At 41.1% G+C, this 21,003-nt stretch overlaps 1 protein-coding gene across 6 annotated transcripts in view; it reads right to left on the reverse strand.

The window, feature by feature from the left end:
* Nucleotides 1–17,391, reverse strand: part of TOM1L1 (target of myb1 like 1 membrane trafficking protein) — a 47,119-nt gene extending 29,728 nt beyond the window's left edge. For 2 of the 6 annotated variants that reach the window (XM_081027857.1, XM_081027858.1), the window contains exons 1-7: nucleotides 16,945–17,391; nucleotides 13,929–14,013; nucleotides 11,554–11,632; nucleotides 5,434–5,583; nucleotides 4,713–4,838; nucleotides 3,077–3,181; nucleotides 1,980–2,096 (exon numbers count right to left, since the gene is read on the reverse strand). In XM_081027857.1, the coding sequence (XP_080883983.1) occupies nucleotides 1,980–2,096; nucleotides 3,077–3,181; nucleotides 4,713–4,838; nucleotides 5,434–5,583; nucleotides 11,554–11,632; nucleotides 13,929–14,013; nucleotides 16,945–17,002 (720 nt within the window). In that variant the 5' untranslated portion in view covers nucleotides 17,003–17,391. Of the gene's footprint in view, nucleotides 1–1,979; nucleotides 2,097–3,076; nucleotides 3,182–4,712; nucleotides 4,839–5,433; nucleotides 5,584–7,947; nucleotides 8,050–8,453; nucleotides 8,510–11,553; nucleotides 11,633–13,928; nucleotides 14,014–16,944 lie in introns of those variants that run through there. The other 4 variants (XM_081027861.1, XR_013991883.1, XM_081027860.1 and 1 more) reach the window with 4 other exon arrangements.
* Between the last annotated feature and the right edge of the window lie 3,612 nt (nucleotides 17,392–21,003).

Consider the following 21,003-nt stretch of genomic DNA (forward strand, 5'->3'; position numbering starts at 1 on the left):
CCAAAATATCTCACTCAGCATCAGCCCATGCCAATTCTGCATACTCTGAAAAAAAATAACAGCAAACACAAGCTGGAGCAACTGTCTTCCCCTCGGCATGGATGACCAGAGTCATAGCGAATGCAGACCAGCTGCTAGGGAAACTCACACAAAAATGAACTCACAATCAGCAACCCAGCCAGGTACTTGAGAAATGCAAATGAAAGAGGTAATGTCTTCATTAAAGAATTTGCACTCAAGGAAGGAGAATCTATAGAGAAAATGGAAAAGCAACTTTAAGAATAATACTATCCTTAGAAAGATAAAAGGGGAAAGTACATCCATGGAAAAAAAGAACCATTATAAAAATCCAAATAGATCATTAAAATAAAAAAAATAAAAACTGTTGAAATAAAACATTCATTAAAAGGGCTAAATAGATGACCTGATGTGCAACTTTCAGAGAAATAATATATTGAAATGGAGACACTTTCCTACAAAAGTGTCTCCATAGCACAAAAAAAAATGCAGAGATGCAAAGTATAAAAAATGTTAAAAGATAAGAAAAATATAACTGGAAGTTTCATCATCTAATAAAAGTTCCATGAGAAAATAGAAAGACAGTAGAAAAGAAACATTTCAAGCAAGAGCTGACAAATTCCCCAGAATTGAAATACTATAAGCCGACAGGCAAACAGGCCTATCAAGTACTTCCTACGTACGAAGGGAAAGTACACATATGCACATATATGTACAAGTATCCCCAATCACAGTATAGTGAAATTTCACAAATGTTGTGGTAAAGAGAAATCTCAAATGCAACCAGGAAAAAACAAAGGCAGATGATAAAACAAATGTGCAAGAATCAGTAATATAATTCTCATCAGCATCATTAGATGTAAGAGAACAATGCAGCAGTATCTTCAGAGGACTTAAGAAATTGTGTACCTAAAATTCGGTTATCCAGCCAAACTACTTGCAATTAACATGGCAGCAAAGAAACATTTTTGGACATGCAAATCCTCAAAGTTTACCACTAGTAATATTTCAAGGAGATAGCAGTAAGACACAAGAAGCAATGTTAAGCCAGGAAATCTTTGCAACTTATTTCCCAAATAATCACTGATCATGAAAAATGTTATTGACTAACAATCTGAGAAGTTAAAGGAAAGATAACACCAACAGGGGAAATGGAGTGGGAATCTGAGAAAAGTAAGAACAGATAAAGGTTCTTAACTTATTTGGGAAAGAAGGCTTAGAAACTGATTTTTTCCTAACTGCTTCCAAAATTAGTATGTTAAAATGTGTCTTCAAATCTGAAATTATAGTTAGAACAAACCACTGGAGAAAGTAAAATGCATGGACGTACAGACATAGCAAAGGTCTGGTAGGGCCATCGCTCCAATAATAATAAACTGCTCATGGTTTTCCTCACCTGCTGATACAAGTCCCAATGCACTGTCCACTTTTTTTCCAGCCTGAGTACAACCCTCACCTAAACCTTTCCAAAAACCCTCACCTTTCTCCCTGATCCCACTGTATGATAAACACATTTCTATCATAGCATCTACAACACTTTATTAAACTGTTTTTCACAAAACAATCTCACTGGCTAGACATAAGTTCCTTGAGGCCTCGGAGAACTTCCTCATTTCTATATCCTTTACCACACTGTAATTACTCAATGTTTGTTGAATGGATGGCTATTCATTCAATGGGCAACCATTCAAACAATGAGGCAACTTTTACACATTTCAAACAATTAGAGACTAATAAGACATTGTATATGACCCAGGCTATAAATGATTCAATGACGGTAAACTATCTGTTGCATGAAGGCAAGGAGAGTACATCCCTGCATCTTTTTGTTAAGTTTAGAAATCAACAGATGACGCAAGAGGATGGACTAGACAATGTGAGGGTGGCTTCCACTTCCAAGGCTCTAAGTTTAGAGAATACTATTTAGAGACACTTTGCTTATCCCTGAAATCATACTTCACCTCCAGAAGCTCTATGTCATCAGGGTCTTCAGCTCCAGGAATGTTCTCTATCAATATGTTAGACATCACTTTCACATTCATCTTCACCATGTCCAACTCACTGTGCAATTTTCCAATCTGTAGGAAGCAACACAGTCAGTCACCAGTCAGTACGTGTGACACATAAAGAATGGCTACGTTGTTTTCTTCTCTCGGGGGCCATTTGCGGGAAGACAAAACGCTTTTGTAGAATTTCATATTTTCAAAATTTATATTTAAATTCATATCAATGTATGTATATGTTTTACAAATGTATAATCTGTCACCTAACGAGACTTAAGATCTCTTATATGCTTTAGGAATGTTAAAAAGTAAAGGGGGAAAAAATCAGATTAGAACCAATATGGAGAAGGGCCAAGGTGACCGCACAAGGAACCAGGATAAATTGGAAAATGTCAGTCTGGGTTTCTTGGCAACCACTGGGGAAAGAAGAAAACAAAAAAATGAAGGTATTACAGTTTCCCTGGAGAAGGAACAATCAAGACAGAAACACTTTTGTTTTCTTTTCTGGGATTAAATTCTGGGAAACTAATCACATGGATTTTTATAGAACGCTGAATAATAAATACTACAAACTCCTCAATGATAGTTCCCTAAGAGCAGAACAGAAATGAACTTCATATAATAATGGCTCATCTGGACCTCTGATAAACAGATATAGACAAACTAGTCCATGTAATTCAGTTGACATAATTAAGACAAGCAATAAGGCTAGCTACCACTCACTGAGGTTTCTGAAATGGTATATAGACAGTCCTTTCAGGAGCAATAGGGATCAGCTGGTTGACACAAGATCCATCCCACAGCCCAACCTCCACAAAGACACAAAAGCACAACTGTTAAGAGCCTGGACATCGGGACCAGCCAGAATTCACGGGATTAAGTCCACTTAGAACTGAACCGTGAAAGTCACATAGCTCCAGCCCTCTCCTCTGCAAAACGAGGGTTGTTCATGGGTGCCCACCTCATAATATTAAGAAGAATAAACAAACTTTATGAAGTAACTGCTTAGAACTTAGAAAAAGTCAAAAATAAAATACAGTTGTTGCTGTTGTTACCTGTTCTGGCTCCAATGTAATAGTCATGTGCTTGGGAACAATGACAGAAGGAAGAGCTGGTGCAGTAGGAACAGATGTTGGTGGATTCGATGAGACCTGCGCAGTCTATCAATGCGATGTGTAATGATTATTATCTGAATTAACGTAACCACCCCAAACCCCGTTTTTCTATTCCGATGACTCAATTGCTTTCTCTTAACTGAAGTCTAGGTTATAGGGTATTAGCCCAGAGTATATACAAAATCATTACGTGTGCAACCTGTACAGCATGTTGAGAAGAGTACTAAGTAAACGGTGTGCCCAAAATAGAGTAAGTATTCAATAAAAGGTGGCCATTATGATTATTAACTGAATTAATATTTAATAAAATGCTTAGTTTTTACCAGGGATCTGCAAGATAAACTGCCAGAGTACTGCTGTCCTCTTTTGGGGTTGTTAAAAACAAATGGTAAATCAATTCATGTCCAGTCTTTTTAAGCCACAGCTGTCAAGATATCTCCTTTTCCACCAGTGAACACCTCCCTGACTCAATGCCTCATTTATAACCCTTGGGAGGAGGGCCCAAGCACAGGGCTCGAGACCAGTGCTTCTCGACCTTAGGGTGGAAAGAAATTATCGAGAAATCTTGTAAAAATAAGATTCTGATTTAATCTAAGGTTAAATATACCTAACGCACTCCCAGATTATACCCTAAATCATACTTTGAGTAGCAAGGTTCGAGGCCACTGCTATACTACACTGCGCATGGAAGAACAAAAGGGGCATAGTAAGCAGGTTCAAGGGCAGATAAAAGGATGGGGCAGAAGGCTAATGGCCAGGAACAGCCTGCACAAGTAAAAGAATTAGCCCTCAGGACAAAGCCTCCATGAAGATCAGTCTTCTGGTATACACCGGAAGACTTGCTTATTTCACCACGGCAGGACTCAGCAATCTACAGAAGGAAACAGTAGTTCTACTGTTTTCTTATCTTTGTAGAAACTTAGGAGGTAAATTACAATCAGCCATTCAAAGTGCTACACTTTAAAACGCTGAAAGTTATTTCCAAAGATGAGAATACATGGGAACATCTAGAAACGGTCCCACGGGCACAGTTTAATAATAAACAAGGATAAGACTACCGAAGGTAAAGACCCTTGTCTAGGCAACAATCCTTGCTTTTGAAAGCGGCCCTCTCCTTAGCCACACGATTTCTATTTGGAGCCATCGTGTTCTTAGACTTCAGTTGATTGGGGCAGAAATAGGAAACTGACCCCAGTCAGTTCAGGGAGTCCCCTCTCCCGGGTTTTTTGACTTGGATCGGAATCTGAAAAAGCTAAAGGTATCACATGAACAATTGGGAGCGGTTATCCACTATGTGGAAAAAGCTAGTCTGCAGTAAGAGAGAGGAATGAAGCTGATGGTCACACAGAAGTAGATAAGGAATATGGCGTGAGTGCTGGCTTCACTGTTGTCCCAGTGATCCAGCTAACACCAATCTTTTAGTGGCTCGGTTATTCTATCAGATACTACAATATCCTTCTAATAACTAATTCATCTCTTGGTTAAGCAGTATAGCGCTAGGGTTGTCCCTTCTGATGAGAATACACCCATGTAATATACTATCTTACTCTACATGAGTCAAAGAACGACCTCTTACCTCTTGTTCTGCTGTTTCAGCCTCTGCATCTGAGGGAGGAAACTGAACACCTTTTTTAAGCAGGTCAAGGTACACTTCTCTCACTTCACTTACATCCACGCCTCCTGGAAAACCTTGTGACCAAGTCTGAAAGCAGCAGCAAAAACAAAACACAGTTCTCACACTGGGGACAGAAAATGAGAGACTGACAATCATGTGGCTCACACAGAAAGAAAGCTACTTTTGAATGCCAAGGACAAAATGTACATTTTCAGAGACTGGAAAAATAATATAAAATATTTTTAATCGTCAGACTCCCACGCCTCAACATTTTAATGAAACCCTGGAATAGACACTACTGTTGATGCCTGTACGAAATCCAGAACTAATAGACATATTCTTAAATAGCATCAGTAGCTCTTTTGCCAGGTAACTTTGAAAATACTCAGTTATGGACTCCAGAACATAGCTTTCATACCTGCAAAATGAATGTACACGTCACTCATTTTCCTACCTGACATGAATAAAACAAAAACTAATAGTGGGGTAGGAAAAATGACTACAAATTCTTCAGAAAAAGGGCACCACCCAATGCCAAAAAATTATTATTACACAAAAGTAGAAGGGTAAAATGCTATCTGGCTCAATCATAGGTTTGTAAAGGACCACTAAACCAACGGGCATGTAATTAAACCTCAAATTTTAGAAGTTTACCCTCCCACAAGGCGTACAACAGACTCACCTTAACGAAATTCAAGATTCTGTTCTGAATGTCTAATGGCAAGTTGTATCTGGGACTCAGCAGCTTAACTAGACACTCTTTAACAAATTCCTTCTTCACAATCAGAGACTGGAAACTTGGACCACAGTTCTGCATGCACATGTCAATAAGCTAAATTAGAGAGAAAAGTTAAACATTACATTTCTTTGGCAAAGCCACCTCTGAAATATAAAACACAAACTGCTAAGGAACGATTTCCACCAGCATTCTAATTAACAAGCAGAACTGAGTATCTACTACAACAAAGCAAAATGTTAGGTTCTGGGAATGTGAGGAAGTACAATGTCCCTGCTTAGAGGACAGACGCCCTGGGGAGTCGGGACACGATTCTATGAGCATTAATAGTAATATAGGTAACAAGTGGGACGTGTAAACAAAACCCATGGGCTACAGACGGGGTCACATTTGTTCCAATTTTTCCAGGGAAGTCCTGGTCGAGTCCTGTCGTCCTGGCTTTATTAATGATTGTCCCTTTCACTGTCAAACATGTCCTGGCCTGAATGATAATTACCCTAAGTTACAGACCTTTATAGACAGATGTGATAATGTAGGGCCTGGTGGTCTTAGACTTTGGAAAAGGCTGGTTCTAAACTGGGCTCTGAAACATAGTTAAGGAAAGTACAAATGAGTGCAGAGCTATATTCCAGACAGGTAAATGATATTAAAAATATATATACAGGTGACAAGGCACAAGAATTGTGAGGAGGAAAATAAGCACTTCGGTCTGTAGAGGCTTCTTTATGAGGCAAAGTGGGGACCCTGAGGAGGTAGGATAAATCAAGTCTGGAGGGGAATCATGCAGACGGTGGGGATATTTGTGTGGCAGTGAAAGAATATGGGCATTGCACTAAGAACCACTTAAGTGTTCTGATTAGTCTGTCATCATCAAACCTCCCTCTATCCTGAACTGGAGAGAAAGGTTAATGGTGGAAAGTAAGGCTCAGGAAAGGTTTTCAAGCAGTGCTCTACAAAGGGAATTGGAGGGTGAAAGAACCTGGAATGAGGGAGAAATCCAGTTAGGGACCTACTAGTAAGGCCTGATGCAGAAAGGCCTAAACTAGGGTGATGTGGGTGCCAGGAAGGGAATGACATGAGAATTATGAAGGAAGAATTTTCAACAACTGGCTGTTGGTCAAAAAAAAAAAAAAGATGACTGAAAGTTAACTGGCTATCATTCTGCATGAGACTGATGGCAGCTGGGAAGGAAATTTAGAAGTGGATGGGGTGGGGTGGTATGATTGGTCTAGGGTAAAAAGGATGGGTTGAAATTTAGATATTTTGAGTTTAAAAGTACCAGGGACTGAAAGTTTGTGTCTCTCCCAAATTCACATGTTGAAGCCCCTAATCCCTAATGTCATGGTATATGGAGGTGGGGCCTTTGAGATGTAATTACATAATGAGGGTAGAGCCCTCATGAATGAGATTAGTGGCCATATAAAAAGGGGCTAAAGAGATGATCACCCTCTCGGCCACACTGAGGATAAAACGAGATGACCACTTACAAGCCAGAATGTGGCTCTCCACAGACACTGGGTCTGCCAGCACCTTGACTTCGGGCTTCATAGCCTCCAGAACTGTGCAAAATAATGATCTGTTGTGGAAGCCCCCAGTCTACGGTGTTTTTGTTACAACAGTCCACGATGACTAAGACAAAATGGATGGTGGGACATTCAAGTAGAGATGCTTAGCTGACAGCTGTACACGCACAGCCACCGTTGAGGAAAGTGTTAGGCCAGGAGAGAGTTATCAAGGCACCTATGATGAGCAGAGAGGAGAAATGGCTGCAATAAGGGGGTTCACCTGTTAGACCGGGAGAAAACTCAGTAAGGGCAATCCAGGAGCAACTAACAGAAACTGAAGCATAAAACAAAGAGAACAAAGTGTAGGTCAAGTCAAAAAAGGGCAGAGTCTTCAGGAAGAGGGTGTGTCAGTTAAGAACAGGGACTAGAAACACTCAGCTAGGTTTGTTGATTAGTGGGGTCATTAGTGGCCTTGGGGGCAGGGGCGGGGAACATTTTCAATAAAGAAACATGAGCTGAAGTCAGGCTAAGAATTAGTTGGTACTGAAGAACTGCATGCTGAAAGTGGATTTCTAAAAGTAATCTAAAAACCAAATTAAATCGCTCGTGTCCTTGCTACTATCTCTTGGGTTAGAGAAGTCACAGAAACCATAATGTGACCAGGATAAGCATCATCATCCCTACAGAAAAGAAGCCCTGGAAACTGCTTTTCCTCACACTCTGTATTCAGTCCCTGTAATGGCAACGCAAACAAGAAAGTCTAAGGGCTATAGTTTTAAGGGCAAGGTGGCTAAGAAGGCAATCAGAAAATCCAGAGGCGGCTGGGTCAAACAGGGACAACATTTAAGGCAAAGGAAAATAAAAGCAAAACCCAAAACATACTAAGATGAATCTATGTTAATGACTTAGAGAAAGACAAGTTGAAAAGGTAAATAACAAATGACTTCGTGCTTACGCATTATTATGAGTTTTGATTAAGTGAAATGCTGAGAGGAATGCCTCTAGTTCAATGGGAATCGAGAGAAATACTTCATCCAAGTGGTTATGGAATCTAAGGTAATGGAGCCTCCAAGCCTCACTTTCCTTAATTATAAAATGAATGGAGAATTTCTTGCTCAGTATACCACAAACCAATTGTCATCGTTGGAGCACCAACATTTTATAACAGGTAACATTCCCAGGTTACCTGTACAAAATCAGAGTCAACATGCAACACTGAGCACGTTAACACCTGGAGATCACAAATCCTGCCCTTCGTGTTTTCCTATTGGGATCTAGAATTTTAGGACCAATTACTTGTACATCACCTCTTCCATTATGTCACCAGGACCTCACCCCCAGCCCACTTAATTAAGCAATCAAATCTATTGTGGCAAGTTGGAAAAATTAAATATGTTGCTTTTACACGTTTTGAAATTGGGCTTTGTTACAATTTACATGTTAAGATTGTGTTTAAATTACCTATTCTTTGGAAATAGGACAACCAAGAAACCATAATCCCAGGCAGGAGAGAGAACCTAGGAGTCAAGAGAACAAGAGAAACTAAGACGTGTACCCGACTTGGGGCTTCACTGGTCTTTTGAGCTTGATCAGGCAAATCACTTATCCTTCAGTCTCCTCACCTGCAAAACAAGCACAACACCTCCCCCCCTGGAGACTTCTCGTAAGGCTTAAATGAAATATAACGTATATGAAGAGCTTGGTAACTATTTTAATCATCTGCTTCCATGGGCAATTCCGTATCAGGAGAGAATGAATTGAGTAGCTGATGTAAGTATTCTTTTCAGAAAGCTGGAAGAAAAAGAGCTATTTGGTAATTTTATTTCTCGTAGTAAATTTCTAAACCAAACACAGTAAACCAGGCTTTGGGGCCATCCAGAACTTCAGCTCCAAGGTCCGGCCACCCTGGGGGCTGAGCTCACTCTACAACAAGCTCCTGAAAAAATAAATGCATTTTACACTAATTCTGAAGCCCCCCTAGCTCATCGCCTAGAGAATGCTCCATGAAGGCCTATTAATTAATTGATTCCCAGGAACCTGTTCAACCACTTTCCATTGGTCAATAACAGTATCTTTCTCAGAGTTATCAAATCTGGTAACAAAATGCTTTTAAAATAACAAAACCACTGGCTTCTTGACAAAACTACTCCACTAACTGACGGCAGAAATCATAGTCTAGTCAGATCCCATCAAAAACTTAATCAAGGCTAACAAGTCCATGGAGAAGCCAAACGACGGATGATACAAAGATCATGTATAACTGACTTTGACAGGCTCTCATCACTTCGGAGTAATAAAATGGAAATGTCACATATGGGGATTCATTTTTAAAGAGTTTATTGGTAAACATATAATTGTCTTGGACAGACACTAGAGAATGCTTTCTGCGACTCATTTCCCTCATTATCAAGTCTGGCTTAACCTAACATTAAAGCCAATTCTGAGGCCTTAAACATACCTGGGCAATACAATGAGTAGGTGAGGTCATTGGGCCACTAAGTACACAACTTGGGGAAATCTGCATGAAGCTATCAAGAGTCAAAGTAGGCACCTCCGTGAAATCTGACCCTAACAATGAGGGGCTATTCTGATCCCCCAATCTGCAACTCACACCCTTCTTTTAGCACAGGTTTTAGATTCACTTGTTCTCATGTACTGGTATGGAAATCACAAGGTAGAGGGTGTACAGTTACTTGAGGTGGAACAGGTAATGAGAACAGGCAGCTGGCTGATAGTAAGGCTTGAGAGATCAGACTACCCGAAGAGAAGAAAAGGTGGGAACGCAAGGAGAAATGGTGGGCCCCAAGAAACAACACTCTACAATAACGGAGCTTCCTCAGAGAAGGGTCCTGGTGCACGCTCACAAGGAAAGAACCATGTTGGAGAAGACATGGCTAGGGATAAGCATCAACCACAGAAATGTCAAGTAGGCTGGGTACAAGAGAAAGAGCCAAACTCACTCTAGAGAATCAACTTTAAGAAGGTGAAATAGTACCACGTGCTGACATAGACAAAGTGGCATAAATTCATCCTCTGCCTTTATCTTCTTTACTCAATTCTCCTAACCCTTGACAGCTTTAAGATATCCCAGATCCACTTCATCCCACAGCTGCATTTCTACCCCAATTCTATAGCACCTTCCATTAGCTCTTGTGTCTTCCTGGATACTAGGAGAGGTAGGATGGGGGACCCCCCACTAAAGCATTAATTCAGTCAACACATGGGTCCTGAGCCATGCATGAAGGAAATGAAGACACAAATGAAACACAGCAAGGGGCTTAATTCCTTCTGAGAAGCAAGGTGGTATGGGGCAAGGGCATGGGATTTATAAGCTGAGGACTTGGTTGATATCTTGCCTAGACCACTTAAATCTTGGAGGGGAAAAAAATCACAATCTTACTAGTCTCAGTTTCTTCACGTATGAAGGGAGTTAAGGATACAACTACTTCACAGGGTAGAGAGGATCCATCAGGTGTCAGGCAAAGGATTATTTCCATCACCCACCCATTTTTATGATAGCTCTACTTAAGTGTCTTACTCCTCTCTCCAGAGTTCCTTCTATTCGTGACCTCCATGGATGGCTGCTATGCGTAAAGGATAGGGGAGAGGTCAAAAAAAAGGTGAAGGAGGAAAACGCCTATAAACTATATTCAGATCCCAACTTGAAGGACTTCTTCAGTGATGGCATCCTTAAGACTGTTCCATTCATTTCTTCTCATTCAGTTACTCTCCATGTAAGCAAGATGTGAGAAATTTTCTTCCGGGGCAAACTAGGACACAGAAGCTGTGCTCCCTTCTGCCCCATGGCCCTCGGGATAAACACTCCCAAAGCCTCAAAGAGCAGTGTGATGCTGGCTGATTAGTGCCATAACCATGCGTGGCCTGGGGCTGGTGGAGATCCAAAGGCATGCAGAAGAAATCAGAAATTAGAAAGCCACACAGCTCACTCTCAGGCAGCAGGCAGGCCTTGCAAAACACATCAAAGTACAAAGGGAAACTCACCAAAGTGAATGAAGAGGTCATATGGCCGAGGATGGAGGAAAAGGTAACAGATCAAGTAAGTGTCCATACCCAATTTGCAGACAATATGGCACAGAGCATTGCTTAAATTAACAAAGAATTTTCTCCAAAATATACTAAGCAGCAGAACTTGGTTGAAACTTAAATGAGCTGCGAGCACGTCAGCATTCTACAAAGGTGTTCAAGGGTACCACAAAGCTAAAAGGGAGGCATTTTTCAAGACTTCAGTTCTCCTGGTGTGGAACATTGACACACACTTCTTGATCAGCTCAGTATTTACACTTAGTTTAACCACCAGGTCCTATATTCTGACCAGGAAAAACGCGTTTTCCAAGAACACTCTTTCCACAAAATTAAATGCTATTACCATCAACTAAACTCTCTTAATTCTGCAATTCTCAATAAAGAGTTTTAATTCATATTGTAAATGACTTTTTGCTAACCTGTTATCTCAGAATATTTATGTTTCTTACCTAGAATCAAAAACGTTACAATAGTTTGAGAAATCCTACAGCCTTAACTATAACGTGGAGGTACTTACTGACAAGGTCAGTTCGATTTCTTTATGGTTGTAGTTTTTGGAAATCCTTTTCTTCAAAGCTTTTACTGCATCTTTTGGCCTACAGCAGTAAATACAGTGACATGATCAATTTAGACATAGCTGAAAACAAGCAGTCTCTGAAAAGCAATATGCATTGTAGAAAGAGGAATGGCTAAGAAGACCCAGACTTTGGTTCTGCTGTGTGACCCTGGGTGATACTTACCTTTTCACACGTGTTTACTCATACACCTAGGTAGACAACAGTACCTACTTCCTTGTTAGAATTAAATATTTACTACAGCACTGTTTACAATAAAAACCAGAGACCTAAATATCCAATAATATGGGATCGAATAGATAACTTGTGGTAATCCCTATTAAGAATGATTCTGTGGCTTTTCAAAATGTCTTATTAAATGGAATAATAATGGCATGCAAAAACGGTTCATTACCTGTTAATAGCCAAAGAAGTGGGCTATGAATCAATACATCAAAAAGTTAACTATCGTTTTTGTTGGGTGGTGAAGGCATTTGTGGATTTTTATCTTCTTATGTTTATCTGTATTTTATAAATTTCTTCTGTGAGTCATGCATCAGTCATGGAAATGTATTTTGAAAAAAAATGTTTATTTAAAATTAAATTTTAACCAGTTACACACACACACAAATTTATATATGAGTATTACCTAGAAAGCACTACATTTTGTGAAATACACCCATGTCCCTCTATCAATGCACACAACCCGTTTACAGGAAATGTAATTTCCAAAAGAATGGAGGTTACCCATTTTGATTAAGACTATTTGTATTTCCTGAGCACCCTCTAGGCATGGGGATGTAGAAGGAATCACTACTAACTAGGTCGGCTTCTGATATGCTACAATTTTATATTACAAAAGGCAGAACTGTGTATGTAGTATTAAGTAGAGGGTCAAATTTACTTTGACATGGTCAAAAGGTACAAACTTCCAGTGATAAGATAAACAAGTAATGGGGATGTAATCTACAACATGATGAGGACAGTTAACACTGCTGTATGGTGTATCTGAAAGTTGCTAAGAGAGTAAACAGCAAAAATTCTCATCACAAGGAAAAACATTTTTGTAACTATGAGGTGAGGGCTGTTAACTAAACTTATTGTGGTAATCATTTTGCAATATATATATGTGTATATATATATATATATATACACATATATATATGTATATATATGTATATACATATATATATGTATATATCAAGTCATCATGCTGTACATTTGAACTTAGACAATGCCGTATGTCAATTATATCTCAATGAAACTGAAAAAAGATACCAGTCCTTTTTACATATTACCTTCAAATTGTTATGTTTGCATAGGTGCATTTTTATATGATAATAATGACATAAGATTACATATACTTACATGGTTCATAAAGTACATTACACAGATATCTATATTTCTAAAAAAAATCCTATATAAAATCTAGAATTGAACTCCTGTAAAAGTTTAAAAAAATAAAGATATTGTTTTAGAAGGAAAAAAAAAATTTCTTTGTGATTCCCATTTTGTATTATCAGTGAAGAAATTAGTATTATCAGTGAAGAAATGGTTCACAAAGGAACCAAATATGATAAACAAGATTACATAAAGCATAAACACTTTAAAATACTAACCATAAGCACTTTCCACTGATAGTAATAAAGTGTAATGTTTTCTTCATCAACATAACTACACTAAATCTTTTTCTATCAGTTATCACTTTAATAAGCACAGTAAAATGCAGAATTGTATCCCTTATAAACAATCTGTAATTTAGACTAAATTCACAATAGTTGGCCTTCTAAACAATTTTTTTAAAAAACAATTCTTTAAAGTTTACAAGTATAGCAAAAGATTGCATGTCATTTAAAAACACAGCATGAACATGGGCAAGCTGGCATTAAGGAAAAAAAATTGTCTTGTGACAGAGAGAGAAAAAAAATTGCTAGATTATTTCTTGGTTACAATAATGACAACTTCCCAGGAGTCCACTAGCTTTTTGTTAATATTTTTCAGCTACAGAAACATAAAATATCAGCAATCAGAGCAGGGGGAATTCCTAAAGAAGAAAATAATCTCTCTTAAAAAAAAAAAAAATCTCTTAAAGAACAAGGAATTTGAATCTCAGAGATCAAATTTGAAACTACAGAAAAGGATAAAGAGAAAAATTATAATGGATTCCCAGACATTCCACATGCTGAAACAAGCAGCTCTTTTAATATGTCAACCTGACATGTATTCAAAAGGCAGCAGGTACCTAAGGGGTGATGAAAGCACTCGTTCAGCAAGAAAACTAGAGTTTGCAAGATGCTTCTGATCAGAGGCAAATGCAAGAACCACACACTGTACTCACCCATCATTGGCAGTGTTAATTATGTCACAAATGTGCATGAACTGGCCCCAATCTTCAGTCTGAACTCCAGCAAATGTAGCCTTTTCTGCAAAGAAAAATTGCTTGTGTTGACTCTGAACTGCAACTGAATAAAAAATGTCTGGTCTTCCTGAAATAATCTGCCTGGAGTTTGCTAGCAAGTACCATTAAGTTTATATTACCAAAGGGCAAAGAGATTTTTTCTCTCTGAGAAATCCTCAGTAATTCAGGAATCAATCAGAACCCAAGTTCACAGTGCTGTTGTAGCGACAGTAATGAGTGACCCATTAACAAAGACTGCAGGCACAACACCTGGCTGCAAGGCTAGGACATGGGACAGGTTGACTAAAGCTCCATCTGCCTGCCTGCTTTTCAGAGACGGACAGATACATATTGACTAGCCACCTAGAAGGTGAAGTGCACAGTGCTAAGTATTTTATCTTATGTAATTTCATTTAACCCGCTGTTGGAGATAATGGAACAGAAGTTCAGACATGATAAGGAAAGTATGCAAGGCTACATAACCGGTACAAGGTACAACTAGCATTCAAATCTAAGTTGTTTCATGCCAGTTTTAGAATTTTATTTAATTAATTTATTTTTTATTAGTTTCAGGTGCACAAAACAAATAGTTAGATGTTTATCATTTATATCCCTCACAGTGTCAACCCCCCTCCCCCCATCCACTATCCCTCTGACATCGCACAGAGCCATTACATTTCCACTGTCTCTGTTCCTAATGCTGTACTCCGCTTTTTGTAAATATATATGTGTGTGTGTGTGTATATATATATATATATATATATATATATGTATGTATATATATATATACACACAAACTTGTAGTTGACATTCATTATTGTTCAGCTTCAGCTTCAGATGTACAGTGCAGTGATCAGGCATCTACATCTTCCCTGAGGTGGTCTCCCTAACAATACAAGTGTCCATCGGATACCCTACAACATCTTTACAACATTACTGATTACATTTTAAAATCATTTATTCTCCTGGGGGAGGCAGATGCTGAGAAAAAAAAAAAGAGATCAGAACTCCTAAAACTGTGTCCTTTAGCAGTTGAGCAAGGTCACCCTCAGCACCTGTACGAACCAAAGTTGCACCAGGCAGCTCCTGTACCTACAACGCCATCATTTAACAATCAGGTATTTTTCCCTCTTGAGAATACAAAATGCTGTCTGGGAAGGGTAGCAGAACACTCAACCTGAATGAGCTTAACATCTTTCCCACAAGAAGATTCCTCAGCATGAAAATACTAGGTCCTAGGGGGAATGAAAAGAACATTAAAAAGGATAACGGAGAATACAGATTTGGTTGGGGACACTGCTTCCCATGTAGAAAAAGAACTATTTGAATTTGGCATTCAATGGACAAAGCTAACCAAACCTGTGTTGTTTAGGTATGTACTAGTATTATTCCTTCTGCCAGAGTCCTTGCTCTTCATTCCATGCATTTCCTCCCACGTTCCCATCTTCCTAGTAAACTCCTATTCACCCTTCAAAAGCCCTGGCAGTTAATTTCTCCCTTTGCACAAGTTTTGGGTGTTTCACATTTGTCTTGCATTGTAAAGGGACTGTACTATAAGACACAAAATTGTGTCCATCTTTCCTACAAGATTGCATATTCCCTGAGGGTTGAGACCAGGTGTGACCTTCGCTTCATCCAGGTCCAGGCATATAGCTAGCAGTCAGTAAATGTTTGCAACATTCAAGAATTAATCATGGGGCGGATTAATCACGGGGCCACCGATTGGCTCAGTTGGTTAGAGCACAGTGCTCATAACATCAATGTTGCTGATTGGATTCCCACCTGGGCCAGTGAGCTGCGCCCTCCATAACTGGACTGAAAAAAAAAACCACAACAAAAAAGCAAAGCGACGTGACTTGGAGCGGATGGGTCCTGGAAAAACACACTGTTCCTCAGTATTCCCCAATGAAAATTAAAAAAAAAAAAAGAATCAGCCTGTGAAGATGAAGTCTGAATCCATTTCTACTCAGGGTTCACTTTAATACCCAATGGGGATATAGACAGCAACAGTTTAGAAAGCATTTCCTCCTCAATGAGTTACTCTTACCCTTTCATAAAAGACGTGGGAACTAAGGTTCAGGTTAAGTGGTATGTTCCATGTCACACAGCAGATAACTGGGCTGTAACCCAAACGCTTCGAATCTGAGCCTCCTCACCATACCAGGTTCTCGGAATTTCCTCCCCCCACTGAGTTCCTGACATTCTCATGCTTTGCTTGGCATCAATACGCCCTGATGCCACCCCAGGTTCCCAAAGGGGGCATCAAGGACAACAAAAAAGGACGGAGCTGGCGCTGGTAAACGTCACGGGCTTCTGCATACGGTATTCAGAGTACAGCCACAGGAGAATGAGCTAAGCAGGTACCTGCGTGGTCCCTAGTGTTTTGAGAGGCCTCTGGTGACCCCAGATGGCTCCTCTGCTTCCCCTTCCTGTATATGCATTCTCTTTGTTTACCCAGAAAAAGTAACTCAGGTCGTGAGGGCTGGGCGCCAGAGAGAACCGGTTTGAAGAGTCCTGCCTCTCACTGTGAGGTCACATCACTTAACCTCCTTGACCCTTCTTTTCCTTCTCAGTACACCGGACAGAACAATAACGTGCTCTCCAGTGAAGGCACTTTAGAATAACCTTACCCTGGCCGAGAACTATGCCCTCCCTTTGCAGCAACACTCCACACCTGAATCCCATGTGTGGCTCACCTGTTCGGTTCCACTCCCCATGAGGCATTAAAAGGGAAGTAGATTTTGAGGAGGGGCGATAGTAGAAAGAGTCAGCCATAAGGAAATGTCTCCAAGGGGCCGGGTGGAATGCGGATGCCTTAGGAAAGTTGCAGGGGGAGGGGAAGGATTTCCTCCAACTTGGACCAACTCCGTCCTTCTCAGGCCGATAAGGGAGTCAAATGGGAAGGGTACCCCGCTGCCCAAAGCCTGCCCAGGAGTCTTCCCCCGCGCCTCTTTACCTATGAGGAGGCCCACGGAGGTTGCATAAGGATCCCGGTGACTCTTCCCAAACGCCATGGTAGCCCCAGAGATTCGGGCCCAGGAAATCCGCCTCCACCACCGCTCTCGGGCTCCCGACTCCACCCGCTCGGTGTCCCTGGCTCCTCCTCTTCGCCCGAGCTCTTCCCGACCTCCCGGCGGAGGCTGCGCGTCTTGCCCGGCCGCTGCGGGGCGCCCGGCACCTGGAGGAGGGCGCCGGGCTCGGGGGCCGCGGGGCGGGGCTCCGGGACCCCAGCGCACCTGCTGCGCTCCTGTCTCCAGGTGGGATGAGCGAGCGGCGGCCCCCTGGTGGAGCCCGCGGGAGGGGCGCGGGGAGCGAGCTCGGGACCCAGGTGGACTTCTCGCCCGGGCGGAGCTGGGGGCCCCGGAACCACAGCCCGGGAATTAGAGATCTCAGCTCTGATTCCGCCGCCTACTGGGCAAATTGCTGCTTTTCTCGGCGCCTGTGGTTCCCCATTGTAGAGAAGGAAGTATGGTATTAATAACACAGATCTCAGGATGATTGTGAGAATTAGGGACGTAAACCGCTTAGGTCCGTGTCTGGCACCCACAAAATAAATATTTAACCACTGAATGAATCGAGTAACTAGACATATTTACTTCCACCCCCACCTCCTCCCGGAGATCCGGGAGGGGAGGTGTGCTCCTTGCCCTTTAAAGCTGCAGGTGATGGATGGGCAGAGGGAATGTATTTGGATTTGGGGGCCTCTCAGGAGCCGGCGTCCTTTGCCTCTCTCCTGTTCCTGAGGGACCACGTGGCGCCGCTAAGTATTGGATCCCTTGTGCCTCCTGATCTTGCTTCCTTCTGTCAACTTGGACCTGGTTCCACCGCCCTTCTTTGGCCTTGGAAATGATGAGATCAAAAGGCCTTGGGCTGACTTTTGTCCTTAATCTTACATATTTTAGAACAGAAGTCAAAACCAATTGCAATGCAGGCCAAGGGGCTAAGCGACTTTTTTTCTCTCTAATTCTGTTATTTTTAATTTTTCTCAACCTAAGTGACTTGAGATTCTAAAACCTAGAATGAACTATTTTTGTTGTGATGCTATTTTTCATAACAGGATTGGTCCTACCTGTAACTATTCTCTCTGCCTGCTTATCCAGGGTGAGTAGCTATTTCAGAAGGTGCCATTTATCAACTTCCTTGGTCATGACTACAGCCTCTGCTGACATTGTTGAAAACCTCTTTGTGACATCATCAACCTAATCTCTATTCCATGTAATAGACTCTAGCAAAATATTTTGTCTTCGCTGAAGCCCATCATCATGCAACGTTAAAGAGAAAGTCAATTTTAGCGTTTTTTTTTTAGGGTTGCTGGTTGGTGTCCGTGGCCTTTCCTCAGCGAATAAGAATTAGGAAGGAACCAATCATCCAGACAGATTTTTAACAAAACTGATACTTCTTATGTGAGAGGTTGTTTTGGCTTTTATTTTCTGGTGTTCTGGGATTGAGGCACTGAGAAGAGGAGAAAGGACACCCGGGAGTGTATTTAGGACATTATGGCTGGGTAAACAGAACCAGGTTAATGAGTACTATCTGTGTTCTATCTCAGCTATGCCTGAGGAGCTTTTCTCTCCCCAGGTTCCCACAAGGGTTTTGTGGTGGCCACAGCCTTCGCTTTCCATGCTCTGCCACTTTCTTCACGATTCCCTTACTCCCCATGGGTGAAAAGCAACTCAGTCAATGTTAATATGGTCTGGCAATGGGACAGTAGAATTCATAGCCAAGTTAAGATGACAGAAGGGACAGAATTCCAGAAAAAAACAAGGGTTAAATTTCTGGATACCAGGAGCAAAATTTCACCACACTTTCAATTCCAAGAACACTTACTAAGCATTTATTTATACGTAAGTCATAATGCTAGGTGGAAGCAAAGAAAAGAACCTTTGTTTAAAATACACTAAGTGCCGGAAGTGGAAATCTAAATGTAGTCGTCACAGTCCTGGAGGCAGGTAGCATTCACCTCATTTTTGCAAATATGTAATCTGAGATTAAGAACAATAAAGCTTATAAATAGTTTGGATAGAGTTTGAATCATGGCTGCCTAATACTGAAGTCTCTATTATTGCCAGTAGGTGAATCTACTCAGTGAGCATGACATCTCATTGTTTAAAAAGATCTGTTTGATTCAAAGGGAGACTGCCTGAAGAAGATAGGAATATGAGCAATCAGATATGTTGCTGGGACAGGGTTCTGCTATTCCTTTTGTACTTGTTCAAGAATGCTAATATTTTCTGTTCTAGAACTATGTGCTAGGTATGTTCTAAATACACTACATGCATTGTCTCCTTTAATCCTATAATAACTCTATGAAACTAGTTCTACAGATTAGAAAATCCAAAGAAAGTCTGACTCCAGAAACTGTGACTTTACCCTTTATACTATGCACCTCTCATGGGTAGAGCCCTTGACTAGTTCACTCTTTTAAATAAGTGGGTACTAGGTCATGTACCTGAAAACGAGGCGACTGAACGGGGCAAGTACACATCTACAGGACATAGTTGACCCATCATCAGGCTTTACACAGTGAAGATTCATTTTTATTCTCTCATTTAATTCTGTTCTTGCCACTACATTTCTTAGATTGTCAGATCTGGATATGACCTTAGAAATCATAGTCTCTATCCCCATCATCTTATAGATGAAACAAATGACAGCCAAAGAAGGGAAGTGACTAGCCCAAGGCCTTCCAGCTCCAGGCTAGAACACAGTAGCTGTAATGCGGGGGACCCTGCTCGCTGTGCCATGTGTCGTGCAGGGCGGCCTGCGGGGTCTCAGCTCCCTCTCCCCACATAGGAACACAGGATATGGTGAGGCCAAAAAGGAACATCAACGGAGCCATGGATAGGGGGTTCTTACCACTATATTCTCGCTGGAGGCTGGGTTGGAGACACAGGAAGCAGGAGCCACACTGTTTGCAACATTCACTGGTGCTGCTTGCAGGCTCAGCCACCATTTTCTTGCTAGCCCCCATTTTCTACTAGCGTAGCCACAGCAGTTATATTAGCGGCCAATGGCTCACTGGTTACAGCTGACAGCCAACTAGCCACAGCTGATGGCCATCCAATCACAGTTGATGGCCATTTACTACCTGAGTCAGCACCTTTCCACGTGAGGCCGAGAGCCTGGAAACTGCACTCCTGGCTCTGTCCCCACAGTAGCTTAACCCTAAGTCCCAAACTTTTACCACTACAGGCACCTCCTCTCTTTTTTAATATTTCAGTGTGCTCTCCCAACTTTCCCCACAGTATTTCCTCTAGCCCTCTCCTTATCCTTTACTTTTTCCGTTGGTTCCAGTTCCAAATGCCACCCACTTTCTACCCCAGCTGCCCCATTCTTAATTTTCATAGTGATATGATCATCACATCTATCAGTCATTCCTCAGCCTTATTTATTTTCCCTCTCTGTAGTATGTGATGTCACTCCTATGAGCCATTCTTGCCTCCGTCACTTTTCTGTCCTATATTATGACTACCCTATATCCTATTTTCTGACTGCTGCTTCTCATGATCTTCCCCTGGCTTAATTTTACTCCCTAGCCTGCTAAAGCTAAGTAAGCCACCCCACGGGTCCACAGTCTACCTTTTCCTCTTTTTCCATTTTCCTCAGGGAGCTGCCTTCTTGGCCCTTCTTTATGACACCTCTTCTGAAGACTCCCAAGAGAACTGAGCCCTCATCTCTTGTCCTCCATATAGATTTCTTTATTAGAACTCACAACACAGTATTCTACTTCTTTGTTTCGGAATCTGTTTGCTGCCTCCTCGATAGAAGCCCCTCAAGGAAATAGGATCCTATTTGTTAGACTTGGTATCCAGGCACTTAACAGGCCTTAAGGGATGCTTATTGAATGTATGAATGACTCTCCAAAATCTTGAGCTCCAGTTCTTAATTCCCTCCTGGATGCCCTGTTGGAACCTTGACCTTGATATAGCGACACTTACTATACTCATCTCCTTCCTCTATGATCTCAATATCCTACCTGATTGTTTTGGTGGGCATGATTATTGACATATTGGAA

Source organism: Rhinolophus hipposideros (assembly GCF_964194185.1).
Source record: "Rhinolophus hipposideros genome assembly, chromosome: 20".
Lineage (NCBI taxonomy): Eukaryota > Metazoa > Chordata > Mammalia > Chiroptera > Rhinolophidae > Rhinolophus > Rhinolophus hipposideros.